Genomic DNA, 14,996 nt, shown 5'->3' with positions numbered 1-14,996 from the left:
TCTAGGACGCAGTTAGTGGTTTCATGCCCATCTGACTCCATGGTACCAGTGAGGGGGAGGGGAAAGAGCCTAGAGTCCCCAGGGATTAGTAACCAAGGCTATGGCTTTCTTTCTAGTTAGAGGACTGCAGGTTAACCTCATAATACTGCTAACATTCCATTTTAAAAGTACAAAGAAACAAGAGCAATAAAACTATCAATGCTCCTTTAAAAACGTACGGAAGAACATTCAAATCTCTGTATCTTTTCAATGCTGTGTGGACCTTCACAAGGCAGCTCTGTGCATGGAGGTGAAAATCACGTATCTCAGGGCAAAAACCTAGACATATAGTTTTGACTTCTGAGGATGAGTCAGCCACCTGCTCTGGCCCGTGAGGTGTGATCACCAGCACGCTGGGCTGGGGGGTGGGGGGTGGAGCCCTTCCCAGCATTCAACTGGGACACAGGCCGGCCCTCTTTAGAAAGAATCAGAGAATCCAACCTGAGACATCTGGACTGCTTCATCAGAGCCTGACAGAACACTGCAGACCTATGATCTGAAGAAACGAACATGTCAGAATTGATTCTCTGCTGTGTGGAAGGAAAAAAGAACCCTCCAGAAATCCTTTCTAAATCACCTGACGTAAAGCAAAGTCTTCGGGCAGTGCCCGGTGGGAAGGGGAGGCCTGCAAGCCTTTCTGTTCTAAAGCACAGACTGAGCCTGACGGTCCATTTGGACCCGCTAATCCAGAGGAAATCAACACCGAATCTTAACATGAATGTGAAGATAGAAGATGTACATTTATTTTCATGAATTACAAGTGCATTGCTGTTCATATTAGCAGGCAGTCTTTATATAACCCATTCTCCATTGCTGTCAAAAATCAAACAAGAAAAAAAGGACAGCTGAGAAATGAAAAGCTAAAAATAGAATTATTTTTCCTAAGTGATCTGCTGGATAGCATTTTCCGTGGAACACAACTCAGAGGTAACAATAGATTTTTTGTTTCAATCATAGGCATGTGGCACTTGGACAGTCATCTCCGCACAGAAAGCTGTAACAGTCATGCGAGGGTACAGTAATTACTGAACAAGGCAGATTTCTCACCAGAGAGCAGTGGGGGAGTCAAGAGGAGGCACCGCACCGGGACAGAACACCGAGTCCACACCACAGGGTGCGGCGGCGGGAACAAACACTAGAGGGCTCAGGAGGGCAGGGGCTAGGGCTCCACGCACGCAGAACCTAGTGCTAGCTGCTCCTGACGGCCTGAGCTCGGTGACATCAGAGACGTGAGCGAGCACTTGACGACAGAACAGTGCTCCAGTCATGAGCTCACGGAGGCTTTATTACAAACTGTTATATCGTAGGTTGAAAATGAACTTGAGATGCTGACATGCTGTAGGAGGAAAAGGAAGTGTACACTTTCTCATTGAAAGATGCAGTGTTCCTCTCTGCTAGACCGTCAGGCGTCGAGCATGGCCACAGCGCCTGTGGCACCTGTGCCCACTGGGCGTGGAGCTCAGCCCCACGACACCTGGGCAGCCTGCATGACCTCGCGCACCTCTCACCAAATCCCGAGAGAAGCTGCCACTTTACATCTTTTTGCCTAAGTCTTACAAACACCCAGAACTGCATATAACACATTTTGGCAAGTGTTGTGCCCCTGTAAATGGTACAGGTGGAACTGCCCGATGCAGGACTTCTTCCTTTTATTTAGAAAAAGGACTGAATTTTCTAAACGCTGGGCAAGCAGTACATATACCTCACATCTGCTAGGGATTAACATGACACGAGGAGAGGTGCTGACGAGCACCCACAGGGTCCAGGGGCGGGAGCACGAGCTGCAGGGGCCCCGGCAGGGTGGGAGAGGAGTGCAAAGAGGGGCCGTCACTGCCTTAAAGTGCCCGAGGAGCCGCTGCCCTCCCGAAAGGTGAGACGCAGTGACCGACGGTGAGGGCGGAGTCAGCAGGGCATCGGGAGGGAGAACTAGGGAGGGTGGAACCACAGCATCTTTCAAACCAGAAAGCGATTAGTGACTAAAGCAAGGTGAGCAGTAGGTGCCCTGAAGTACGTACTGCCACAGGTCACCGGAGGGCGACACACACAGGGGTGCCAGGAACAGTTCTCTGGACTGAAGGAATTCTTTGAAAGCATAAAAGCCACAACTACCAGAAACTGCCCCTCCGAACGGCTCAAAGGAGTCAGGTGGACACGCCGAGACAGGCTGGAGACGGGCCCGGGGTCAGGAGCTGGGAGGAAGAACAGCGATGCCTGTGCGTGGCCCGTCCTCGGAGCCCGTGTCCTGTTGGGAAACAGACAGACCGACTGTGAGCTAAGGGTGAACCACGTGGGAAAGGCAGCAGCAGCAGTGCTAGGAAAATGGAAGAGTGAAAAAGCAAAGGAAAAACACTCCTGCAGAAAAGGTCATTTCCATCAGAACCACGTGGCATGAGTCACACCCGAGGCTCCTCAAGGGTGGGCTTGTCTCCACCCACCCTCCCCGGTCCCGGGCACCTCCTCTCAGATGTTTCACAGAGGATGTTTCCAGAACACTCAGGGGGAGACACGCACGCTCACTCGCAGCCAGGCCAGCGTCAGTATTCCCCAGATGCCATTTATTAACCAACGGTCCAAACCAGAGTCTGAGAATCTTTGTAAACACATGTGTGAAGTGGAAAACGCTTCTGCCTCCTCTTCTCAGCACGTCTCTCTCTCTGGATGAGCAGGGAGGTCAGAATCAACCACACAGGAGGCAGAAAGTGTGTTGTTTTTAATGCTCAAGTTTTCTGTGACTAAGCACAACAAGCACAACCAAGTGCTGGTAGGAAGCGTGAAGCTGGTGGGCCTGGACCCGGGAAGGGCAGGAGGGGACCCAATGGCTGCTGTCCCGCCAGGCCCCCCAGCCCTGCAGACGCCCGAGGATCCCTCAGGAGGCCCCCAAGGTCCCCCATCACTCTCCTAACATCTCTATTTTACTTGAGGAAATTATATTCTGGGTTAAATCCATTCCACCCGTTTACAGACTAGCAGTTCTCAGCTGTGAGCACAGACGGCTGGGGGTGGGGCGCGGGTGGACACGGGAATTCCCTCCACCCCAAGGACCATCCTGGGGAGGAGAGCTGCACATTCTCTGTCTCACAACGAAGCCACGTGGAGACAGCAGGAGGGTAATCGAGTGTGTCAGGATGCGACCAAAGCAGACCTTCCTTGCCCTGGAGACGTGGCCTGTTAAACGCCCACCGGCAGGTGTCACCTGGCTCACAGGCACTGCCAGGTGGATAGTCTTTGTCTGCTGCTCGGGGAGACGGGCTCGGGGACAAGACGTGACCCTCCTCCTAGAGGCGTGCCACCATGAACTGAAGCCACACCTAGCAGCTGGCAGAAAACTAAAACTGCCCTAAATGCTTTTATCTTTAATGAAACCAAAGGGAAACAAGAGGTTAATGCCTCTAGTAATCAGTCCTCCCCCACCCCCCGAGAAAGTCCACTGATGGGCGGAGGAGGAAGAAAGGCAGGCACCACCTCCTCTTCCCCAGCTTCTCGGGGAAGCAGGTAAGGAGACGGTCTGTAAGGATGAGGCTGACCCGAGGCTGGAGGAATCGGAGACTTGTCACAACGTATTAACCACTTACACCTTTTTACCTTTCCAGTAAAAACATTTCTAAAATAGAGCCCGTTAAACAAAATATAACGAACATACTTTGACCCTTTACAATCACTCAGAGCCGCCACTAAGAACATCAGCGATCAGGGGACACCTAGGGTCTCCTCTGAAGCGGTCCCTGCTGTCCCCTCCAGCGAAGCCCCCACAGCTGTGCAAGCACGTTTCCCAGGCGGCCCCGTGTGTCACAGCACCGTCACCTCCAGGCTCTCCTCTGCGCAGTTCTGCCCTCGCTGCAGGGTGGGAACTCACACCCACGGTCCCTCCATCTCCCTGGGGAGCAAATCTAGGTGAAAAAAGATTTCTGAGTCTAAAGGACCTGGACTCTCTGCCTAGTTTTGCCACCGATGTATAATCTTGAGCAAAATGCTTAAACACACTCCTTCAGTTTCGTCAGTCGTAGACCTGGGCTGTGTGCTGACTTCAGAGAACGCTGCTGTGATCATCAAAAGGCAATGTCTGTGAAAGAACCTGGCCCAGAGCTTAACAACGCCCCCGCCCCACCCTCCTCTGCACTCACTTTTCTATTCTAGATGACTAAATTATAAGTCAGTCTAGATGTTGGAAATTTCCTTTGAAATGCACAGAAAAAAACAAGATGGATTGATGGGTAGATGGAGGAATGGATGGACAGATACGTGAGAAGGCAAAGAAAGTATAACGAAGCGTTAATCATAGGATTGGGGTGGTGGGAATATGGGTGTCTACTGTAAAACCCTCAACTTCTCAGAATAGGTGAAAATTGTCATTTAAAAAACGTTTGGGAAAAAAATCAGGCTACAAGCACATTCTGTGCCTTCTGTGTGCCTGGAGGAAGTGAACTAAACACAGAGCAACCCCCCTGCCACCGCCTCCACTGGTGACAGGCCCCAACCCTGGATACTCAGAGCTGGGGTGGGCCCCGGGTGGGCTCGGTCCCCGTGTGCTAATGGCCTCCAGTAGGCATCCAGTCAGCAGCCTTGTCCTGCGGCCCAGGACCCTGGTCGCTGTCACGCTCCCCTATGCCTGCTGCCTGACCAGCCACCCCACAAGTCCCTGCTGAGGTCCCACCACCCAGACTGCCCAGTGTCAGCTGCCCTGACACTTCAGGACCTAAGACCACCTGTGAGGAGAGGCGGGCCCCTCCCCACCAGCGGGGCGCCCCCTCCTGGCGCTCTGCATCTTTGGGGCCGAACCCTCCCCTGGTGCAGCACCACGATGCTGGGCCTGACTCCCCGGGTCCTGCCATCAGGCTGCTAGAAAGCAAAGCCTGGGTCTTACCCATCCGTTCCCTCCTACCTGGCACTAAGAAGTACATGACGGGGATTAAATGAACAATGACAAACTGATAGCTCCATCACCCCCAGATGTTCTACACCAAAGATGTGCATGATGGTCTGTGTCTTTCTCCCCTCTCAGGCCACGTGCTCCTCGGGGGTCACGTTCAGTCCTGTCTGTTCTGCTCACTGGGGTGAGCACACAGCATGTATGCCCTGAAACCAGAAGGCAGGGAAATCAGGGGCCACGAACACACAGGAAAGCAACCCATGGAAGGGACCGTGCAGAAAGTTGCTCAGCTCAACCTTCCAGGCCAGGGGTCAGTGGCCTAAGCTGTAAAGAGCCAAACAAAAGCTTATTCACCCAAGGCAGCCAGGCCAACCTGGCACGGACACGGGGACGGGAGAGCAGGTCCCTGGCAGAGACAATCCCCCCACCGTGAATGCAGGCAGAGTGGCCAGGAAGGGGTGAAAACGGCTGGGTCCCAGGGGCCGGTTTCCTTCTGTCAGTGAATGACCGCGCAGTGCCTTGTGTGCAACAAATTCTTCAAGAAATTGTCCCGATATGATGTGTGGACGGATGAACGCTTCCAACCCCACCGGACTGGCCTCCCTATCCCCTGCGGCATCTCCCCTTCCTGCTCAGACACTTCCTGAAGGTTGGCTGCTGGGGGCACATGTGCTCGGGCTTGGAGTCTGCCCTCCAGTGTGTCCCAGCAAGGGCCTGCCAGTCCCTCTCCCTTGCTTGGTTAGGTAATCGGGGTCTTTCGGGCTCTGCTCCCCTCACTCCCCTGCAGTCACTGCTTCTCCCGACCACACCCCAGTCTGAGCCCCGGGTCTGGAAGCTCCTCTCCCACCCTCTCCTCTGCCCCAGTCCAGCCCTGGTGTCTCTGTGAGTAGGTGAGCTGATCGCATCTGCTTGTGGTCCCCCTTCTGCCCTTCCCTGTCCCCTGCTCTGAGCTCTGGGGCTGGGACCCTGCCTTAGCACTGCTGCCTGTCCCTGGCAGCTGCTTCTGGTGGGACTGCCAGTGGCAGGCACTGAGAGGAAAAGCCTTCCTTCTTCTGCCTCTAGTGACACATGGCTCTTCAGGAGGGGTGGTCCTGGGTTTCAGAGGTACTGGAGGGTGGCGGTGACTCAGGTCCCTGAGGTCCCTGGGTCAGTGGCAGTCGGGCTCCTCAGCAATGGTGATGCTCTAACAGCTGCAGTTCCGGCAGGGGCCCGGCACCCTCCCGGCCTGCTGACCACATCGCTTCCCCTCAGCTCCTGCATACCCCCGTCTGCAGGAAGCCCCACCACCCCCCTCTCGCTCTCCAGCCCTTCCACAGCCTCCTGACTGATCACACACCCTCTGTGTGAAATACCTCAAGCAGCTTCTGATCTCAAGCCTGGATGCTGCCCAACACAGGCAACCTCAGACCAACCCTCAGCCTGACCCCAGTATGTGAAAATAAATAAAAAGGCCCAGGCGGAAGAGAATGGACTTAAGATCCAGCTGAGAACCCCCAATGCCCACCGCTGCAGAACTCCCCCACTTCGTAACCCTGCCCGGAGCCCCCTCGGTCACCTGTCTGCAGACCCCGCTGCCCGGCCATCCAGCTGTCCCGGGCTGGTCTGTCCAAAACATTTCCCCAGAAGGTGCCTCAACCCTTGGTCATAATTCTTTATCTCACTGCTCATTTCTACAGAGTTCTAACACAACAAGCCCCACTCTCTCTCCCGTTCCGTATATTCTCTAAAATTGAGATTTGTGTTTCCTCTTTTTAAACACTTTTTACCTGTCTCCTCTGCTAGGATTTACTATATGGTAAAGCTCCAGGTACCTGAGAAATTTAAGATCTGTATCCTGGCTGGAATCTAGCGGTCTCTTCAAAAATGAGTTCTTTGAGCTTTTCCTTGGGCAAGTCATCCAATTCCATGTCAAACTTGAACGGTGCTTCGGCGATGGGCTTGAAAAGAAAACAGAATGTTTAGACAAAAGTGGTTGTGGTTGAGGCAGTCATTCACTGCTCCACAGAAAGACCACGGCTCAGGCTCTGGAACTGAGACGGCAGGACTGGCACCTGTGATGAGCAGCCCTGTGCTGCGCCCCAGTCCCGGAAGTGCACCTCCCGAGAGCCCTGAACCAGTGAGAAGGAGCGTCCCCACATGATTCTCCAATGTCTTCAGGCACTGCATGCACATGGCAGCCACAGGAATCTGCTGTGATGGGAGGGCTGCTGCTGGTGGTGGTTATGTGTACACAATCAAGACCTTCAATACTTGAATAAATGCATTTGATTACATACATTACGGTTATCTTTATATGAAGAAATATTATGGAGCCATTAAAAAATGAAGCCACAAGCAAGGTGAAAATCATGGCAAAATGCCCATATTTGTGTTAAACAGAATGAATTCTACTTTATTTTTAAAATTTATAGAAATATAAGACTGAGAAGGAAACACTCCAAAATTTTAATAATGATAACTGCATAACAAGACTACAAAGTGATCTTTCTTGTCTTTTTCTGCAAGTTTTCGCTTTTTTTTTAGTATACTCTCTCTATAAATAACCAGAAAGCTAATACTGTCTATTCATATCAAAAAACCTCCATGCATACTCAATGATAAAAGATGTAATTAGTCAGTTAATATTTTGATTTGTAAGTACCCGCCCCCAAATGAATGCAATGTTACAGAACCTGATGACGATACAGCTGTTACCAGGCACCCCAGACCTTATCCGTGTCACCCTCACACCAGGTATTAAGGGGAAGGAAACGTGCACCCCAAACTCTGCGCTAGGCCCTGGCCTCTTGAAAGGGGGAAAAGAGAAAAACAAGCAGCTCCCCTCCCTGAAGGAGGGCTCGACGTACGGGACCCTACACATGCCACCCTTCTAATCTGCCTGGCCCCCTTGGGGTGTGGGGTACCACCCCAGCCTGAAAGTAGGACGTGGGGCTTAGGAAACCGCCAGCTCACAGGGCAGTAAGAGCCCCAGGTCCCATGTTCTCAGCTGCTGCCTTGTTATGTACCACGGAGGTCGCGTCAACTGTTTCCGGGAAAGGCTGTGGAAGGGGAAGCTGACTGATAAATGCTTCCTGTTTGATTTCCTCTTTTTCATGTAACTGCTTTTCACTTTTGTAGTTAGTTCTTCCTTTCCTCTTCCATTTCCCCTTTAACACACTCCTCTTGGTTCTCCCTTTTTTAAAAACAGGGGTGTGAAGGCTTACTGTCTATGCATTTGAGCCTCAACTAGAAAGATCCACATTTCTGGTTCCTACTGCACTTTCCTTCATTATCCTCCAGAGAACAAAGTTAAAAGTGAGCCCCCAGAGGAACCAAAGAGCCAAGGAATGGGGACTTTTGGACAGAAGATGCCCGACATACAGCACCTTCACCTGGATGCCCAGTGTGCACTGGAGACTCGCACACGCACCTCTGTGACCAGCATTCCTCATGACAGGCTCTCGTGTCTCTAGGGAGGCACATAGGGAGGCAGACACGAAGCCACCAAGCTCTGGTGGGACTGTCCTGGCTGACCTGTCCCCTCCTCCCCTCCACCCTCAGGGCGGGCCCTGCGGTTCCATGTCTCTTCCTGCCACAGGCCGTGACCACAGTCCTGGGATCCCTTCCCTGCCTGTGCTCCCCTCCCCCTCCACTTCCCCAGCCCCACCCTATGCAGGGGACCTAGAGGAAGGGGCTTCAGGCTGTGGGGACAGCACTAGTCTCAGGCACATGACGGCAGGGCCACTCAGCCGGGCGGGTGCAGGCTCTCACCTCGTCACTTGGGTCGTAGTACTGCTCCAGGTACGGGTGGGCCAGAGCCTGTTCCACCTCAATCCTCTTATGAGGGTTGAACGTCAACATCTTGTCCAGTAAATCCAGAGCTACAAAGAGAAAGGTTTTGCAGAGGTGAGAAGCCAAAGAAACAGTCAATGAAATACTCTCTCGTCTTCCTGTTTAAGTCCACTGACCCACAAGACAACCGAGCTAAAGGAGCCCCCGCCACCCAGGGGTGCCTGTTCCATCTCTGAGCTTGAGTCTGAGCACCTGCTAGTAGAGACCCAGACTCACGAAGGTGATGTGCTCAGCAAAGGCTCCACATAGTGCCCAGGATTCAAGCCCAAGTCTGCTCCCAAAACCTTGTCCTAAATCATGGCTCTGCTCGCAGGGTCAAAAGCAGAGGTTTTATGTATGTACTGCTCTTAAGTCAACTCCAAAGTCACTTCTGCAATGGTCACTGCCTCCCATGTGGTTTCAGCCTCCTCCTTCCAGGTCCCAGCTGAGAGGCATGTGTAAAGCACAGGCCCCCTGGCCTGCTCTGCAGCCTGGCGTCTTTCTCCAAGGCCCCAAACTACAAGTATTCTCTCGACCTGGCCGGCAGTTCAGCCCTGACCACCTCTTTCATGTCGACAATGCAGCAAGGCAGCAAGTGCAGGGCCAACAGGAACAAGCCGGAGGTGGTGGCCATTGAGCAGCCTGCCCTGGGCCCTCTGCAGAGTGTCTAGGCACCACCTCAGGCCGCGAGGACAGCCAAGGGGCACGGCTGACAGCAGCTGGGACCAGGGTTAAGAGTCATGTGACAAAATGCTTCCTGTATTTAGTGTCAGAAGTAGGTTTCAATGAGGGAGAATACATGCTAGAAAAGACATCACTGTTCTGGTAAAGAGGTAACAAAGAGGGCTTCTTTTAAAACTGTCTCCTTTTATTTAACAATGCTCAGACCAGTGGTGCTCACGGCCCTGAGACACCCCTGAGAAATCCAAGGGCTCCAAGAAATAAATCTAAAAACTACTAGGTAATTATTAAGAACACACATTTTTAGAAAATGTATTGACACTAACAAAAACAAAAGCACTGGCATCTACTTAATGAAGCCGTGTTACTCATGGTAATAGTTTCTTATTAGGTTATCAACCTCGTCCATCTGCAAATGAGCACCCGACTCTAAGCTCTAGGATAAAGAACGGTGATGGAAAATCACTGTAGTCACTAGGAAATGTGCTCCCCGATGGAGAGCAGCCGGCGGCTGGCCAGGAAGTCGCCAGGAGAGAGCAGGTGGGTGGGGTGCCCCACTGCCCGAGGCCGGGGCCCCCACGTGCACATCCCTGCACACCACCCCTACTCACCTTCAATCAGGAGATCATCGATGTGGTACACTGTGTGTTGGACATGATGAGAAATTCCACACAACAAAGGACTTTTTTCATGTCCATAAAGTGAAGTGTGAAAACCAGTACTTTTTTTTAAAGCCCACATAATGAATTTCTACAAATAGTACAGTTTCAAACTGGATGACGGGCGAACACACCTGCTGGGCCTCAGAGCCCTACCATACCTAACACAGGTACTAAAACCGACCTCATTTCCCGCACCCGCACCCCTCCCCTAGAGCTCACAGACATTTCCCCAAGGACTGCCTTGAGATCAGATAACCTCCGTCCATGTCAGGAGAAGCCGAGGGCCCAGCCACAGTCAAGAGTCTAACAGCATTATTTTTAAATTCCAAGTCTTGTTGATATTAAGGAGGGATGCACTCCAAGGCAACTGGATGCTCTGCAGCTGACGCACGCCTAAAACAGACCTTTCAGTTCCTTCAAGTTCAATCCTAGCCAACAATTTCAAAAGAAAAGAGTTTTTGTTTTTTTTTCTACTTGAAAACTGACTGGCTCTCCAGCCTCCTTTGACTGCAGCGTTATTTCTGCACTGCTCGCAGCTACAGGAGGGGAGCGGGGGGAGATGGGAAGCAGCTGGCAGGTGCTGCTCCCACAGTCAGAGAGCCCGGCCTCCCTCCTCCCACATGCTCAGCATCCCGCTGGCACCACTCTGACGTATGAATCACGCTGGCTGTGCATATGCTTCCTTGGATGCAGATTTTATTTCCCCTAAAAGACTGAAGCCCCTTCAAGGCCAGGATGACATCCGACCACGATCCTGACTCTCCCTGGTGGTGGCCATGAGCCCACACCTCCCCTCTAACTCCGGGGGGTGTGCAGCAACATGACCCCACCCTTCCAGCTCATCAATCACTTCTCCTTCCAGGTCCTGGGGCGGGTCACCCGGCTGGCAGCACTGCTTTGGGGCCATCTCACCTACCCAGCAACACTCTGATCCCAGATCAAGGTTGCCATCTGTCACTTCCATCCTCAGCTCGAATTTCTGAGCAGGGCCAGAGAAAAAGGTCACCTGTGTAGACTGTGCCACTGCAACAGTGCTTCTCAAACTTTCTGATCTCAGAGCCCTACTCTTGAAAACTACTGAGGATCAATTATTAAAAAGCGGCTAGGGCTTCCCTGGTGGCGCAGTGGCTGAGAATCTGCCTGCTAATGCAGGGGACACGGGTTCGCGCCCTGGTCTGGGAAGATCCCACATGCCGCGGAGCAACTAGACCCGTGAGCCACAACTACTGAGCCTGCGCGTCTGGAGCCTGTGCTCCGCAACAAGAGAGGCCACGATAGTGAGAGGCCCGCGCACCGCAATGAAGAGTGGCCCCCGCTTGCCGCAACTAGAGAGAAAGCCCTAGCACAGAAACGAAGACCCGACATAGCAATCAATCAATCAATAAAAATTTAAAAAAACTTAAAAAAAAAAAAAAAAAAAAAAAAAGCGGCTAATTCAACTCACGATTCAAACAACTGCACAGCACTATCCTTTGAGGAAACCACTGCACTCAGTACGTGGCAGATGTGTTCTGCGTGCACTTATCCCACGCTGTCACACGGAGCACTAAAAAGACTGGCACAAAGGACAGCACACAACAAAGCAAGTTCTCTGTGCTGCTTCACCAAGGGCACCTCACACGTAGCTGCCCTGGTTTTAGCTGGGAGGCTGGCACTGCCGCCTCGCCCTGCACTGAGCACAGATGGCAGCACAAGGGACAGGGTGCAGGATGCCTCAGTGTCGTCATGAAAGAAGTTTTCACCTCACCAACCCCCTGGAAGGATCTTGGGGACCTTAGAGGTCTAAGGAGCACACTACCAAGAACTGCTGAGCCACAGAAACTCAAGATCTTTAATCTTATCATGGTCCCCAAGAGCTCGGGGAAAGCCCTGGTCAGCCCTTCTCTACTCACATGGGTGGATCATGCCCTTCCTGCCCACTGGCCCTCATTCCTCTCAGCACATCCTTCTGAGAAAATCAAGATCCCCAGGGGTGACCTTCCTGGACATTCCTCCACCAGATCCACATGCATCCTTCTGTGGAAAGAGGGGACCCTCTCCCCACCCAAAGTCGATCCTCCCTGCTGTGGCTCCCCCTGCTGCCCTCACCTGGCCCAGTCCTTTCAGTCTCCGTGTTCCCACTCCTCTTATGTGGTCACCCATGACCTGAACTGGAGGCCTCTGTGCCACGTGGAGGTGCTGAACTCGGCCACATTCTCACAAGCCGTTATCTGTGTCCATCTCCTCTACAGGTTGCAAGAGTCCCCATCCCTCCCGCACTGCCCAGGGAAGATTCTTGTCCAGCTCTTTATACATCTCACTCTTCACCTCCCCAGCCTCTTCCAGGATTTCAAATGCCATCTGTTAAAAAAACTCCTAAATCTATTGTCAGCTCAAGACTCTCACTCTCTGTATACAGAAACTCTCTGTAGGTAACGAAATAGGATACAGCTTATTATCCCATTGAGAACTTATATGTATGTACACGCATTTACAGGAGCAGTAATAAAGTCTGGAGGCTTTTCAAATACCAGGTTATCTGAGAAATGGACACAGACTTCTCACAAGAACAGCATTTTTAAAAATTTCAAAAAATAGGGGAATTCCCTGGCAGTCCAGTGGTTAATACTCTGCACTTCCACTGCAGGAGGTACCAGTTCGACCCCTGGTTGGGGAACTAAAATCCCGCATGCCGCATGGCATGGCCAAAAAAAACTCCCAAAAAACAAAAAAAACGAAAAACAAAAGTGGGACCAAGAGAACAGAATTCCTCATCTTTCTTCACGCGCTGACAGCCGTCTGCTGGCTTTGCGCACCGGTGTCCCCTGCTCTCTAACCACACGGAGCTGCACTTGCCATGCGGGAGCTCTCAGGCTTGCCCGTGGGAGCGGTGACACCAGCTCGGCCACATTCACCAGGTTCTCTTGGCCACAATGACTGTCAAGGGTGTGGACACAGAGGAAGTGAGCGTCAGCCCCACACTTGAGCTAAAACTATCAGGAAACAGGTCAGTGTGAGCCTGGAGATGCTGGTGGCCATCGTGTCACCACGAGAAAAGAGGCTGGTTAACAAGAAAGATGGAACAGAGGAAGGCAACGCTGAATGACAAAGTCCAGATTCTGGGCAAAGCGGCTAAGCCCGGAATCCAAGCCCTGCTGGGCCCGTCGGTTCCAAGAGCCGGTGAAGTCCTTCTTCCGGCTGAGGCCAGTCCCAGTGGGTTCTCATGAAGTGGACGGAGAAGGCCTCAAAGAGCCGACCCTCCAGTCTGTGATGACTCACCCCACGCCCACAGCCCCATCACTCAGTGGGAACCACTGCTCATCTCCGGACACGTTTTGTAGAATTTCCCTGTGCATCTTCTTTCACACAGTTGAGATGATATTATACATAACAAAGGCTGTGTTATTTCCTCAGTCAACACTGCTCATTAGTATTTTCCCATGCTACAAAAACTTTGTAAAAATCACTTTTAGGGACTTGATATAATATTCCTTTGAGTAGATGTATCAGTTGACTCTGATCCATGAACAATGAACAGTTAGCGCTGAGGTTGTTTCTAACAATTTTTTAAAAAATTTATTTATTTATTCTCGGCTGCGTTGGGTCTTCATTGCTGCGTGTGGGCTTCTCACTGTGGTGGCTTCTCTTGTTGCGGAGCACAGGCTCTAGGCGTGCGGGCTTCAGTAGTTGTGGCACGCAGGCTCAGTAGTTGTGGCTCGCAGGCTCTAGAGCACAGGCTCAGTAGTTTTGACGCACAGGCTTAGCTGCTCCGCGGCGTGTGGCATCTTCCCGGAGCAGGGCTCGAACTCGTGTCTCCTGCATTGGCAGGCAGATTCTTAACCACTGTGCCACCAGGGAAGCCGTTTCTAACAATTTAACACGGCCCAGACTAAACTCTCAACTGCTAACTCCCGACTGGCTCCTCCCACAGTGACCCTCGGCTCAGTACCTCTCCATGGAAGTTGTGTGTTCCTGTCCTTTGCTCATGTATTTATCCACTGATGTCTTAGATTTCTCTCTGCTCTTTAAACACTAATAACATTAACGAGAAGTCTAACATTAAGAACTACTGTTCTTAACCCTCCCTAATGTTCTTAGCTCTCAACCTTCCCAGTTATCCTATGAGGTGGGTAAAACTTGCCCCAATTTTGAGATGAGGAAAATGTGAAAAAGTGAGGTCACAAGTCTGCACTCAGGAGGCCAATCACAGAGCACAGGGCCTAACCACCATGTATGTGGCCATCAACAAAACAGGACAGGGATTCTTTAAATTTTATTCAATCTAGAGCAAATTACACCTATTTGTCCACACCTGGTCTAATCTAGTTTAAATTTTAAACTTTTAAATCTACTACCTTTCATTTATGTTTGTCTTCTTGGTTTTGTTTTTTTTTTTAAAATTAGTTTATTTATTTTTGGCTGTGTTGGGTCTTTGTTGCCGCGCACTGGCTTTCTCTAGTTGTGGCGAGTGGGGGCTACTCTTCATTGCGGTGTGCAGGCTTCTCCTTGCGGTGGCTTCTCTTGTTGCGGAACACGGGCTCTAGGTGCGTCGGCTTCAGTAGTTGCGGCATGCAGGTTCTAGAGTGCAGCCTCAGTAGTTGTAGCACACAGGCTTAGTTGCTCCGTGGCACGTGGGATCTTCCCAGACCAGGGATCGAACCCGCGTCCCCTGCACTGGCAGGCAGATTCTTATCCACTGCGCCATCCTGGTTTGTTTTTAAAGCTTATGAAGATATTCTTCCCCCACGCAGAGATCAGAAAAATACTGAATGCTCTGAATATTTAGTTTTTTTCCTTTTTTAAATAAATTTATTTTTGGCTGCGTTGGGTCCTCGCTGCCGCGCGCGGGCCCCCTCCAGCCGTGGTGAGCGGGAGCCACTCCTCGCTGCGGTGCGCAGGCCTCCCATTGCGGTGGCCTCTCCCTGTTGCTGAGCACAGGTCCTAGAGCTTGCAGGCCC

The 14,996-nt window shown here is 51.7% G+C and overlaps 1 protein-coding gene across 1 annotated transcript in view; it reads right to left on the bottom strand.

Annotated features, from left to right (window-relative positions):
• Nucleotides 1–754: 754 nt before the first annotated feature.
• Nucleotides 755–14,996, bottom strand: part of MAPK1 (mitogen-activated protein kinase 1) — an 87,686-nt gene continuing 73,444 nt past the window's right edge. Inside the window, exons 7-9 of the mRNA XM_068562713.1 lie at nt 8,657–8,766; nt 6,718–6,843; nt 755–2,281 (exon numbers count right to left, since the gene is read on the bottom strand). Coding sequence (XP_068418814.1) covers nt 6,727–6,843; nt 8,657–8,766 — 227 coding nt within the window. The 3' untranslated portion in view covers nt 755–2,281; nt 6,718–6,726. The remainder of the gene's footprint in view (nt 2,282–6,717; nt 6,844–8,656; nt 8,767–14,996) is intronic.

Source organism: Eschrichtius robustus, chromosome 14, assembly GCF_028021215.1.
Source record: "Eschrichtius robustus isolate mEscRob2 chromosome 14, mEscRob2.pri, whole genome shotgun sequence".
In the NCBI taxonomy this organism is placed as follows: domain Eukaryota; kingdom Metazoa; phylum Chordata; class Mammalia; order Artiodactyla; family Eschrichtiidae; genus Eschrichtius; species Eschrichtius robustus.
This window is presented reverse-complemented; position numbering and strand designations above follow the sequence as displayed.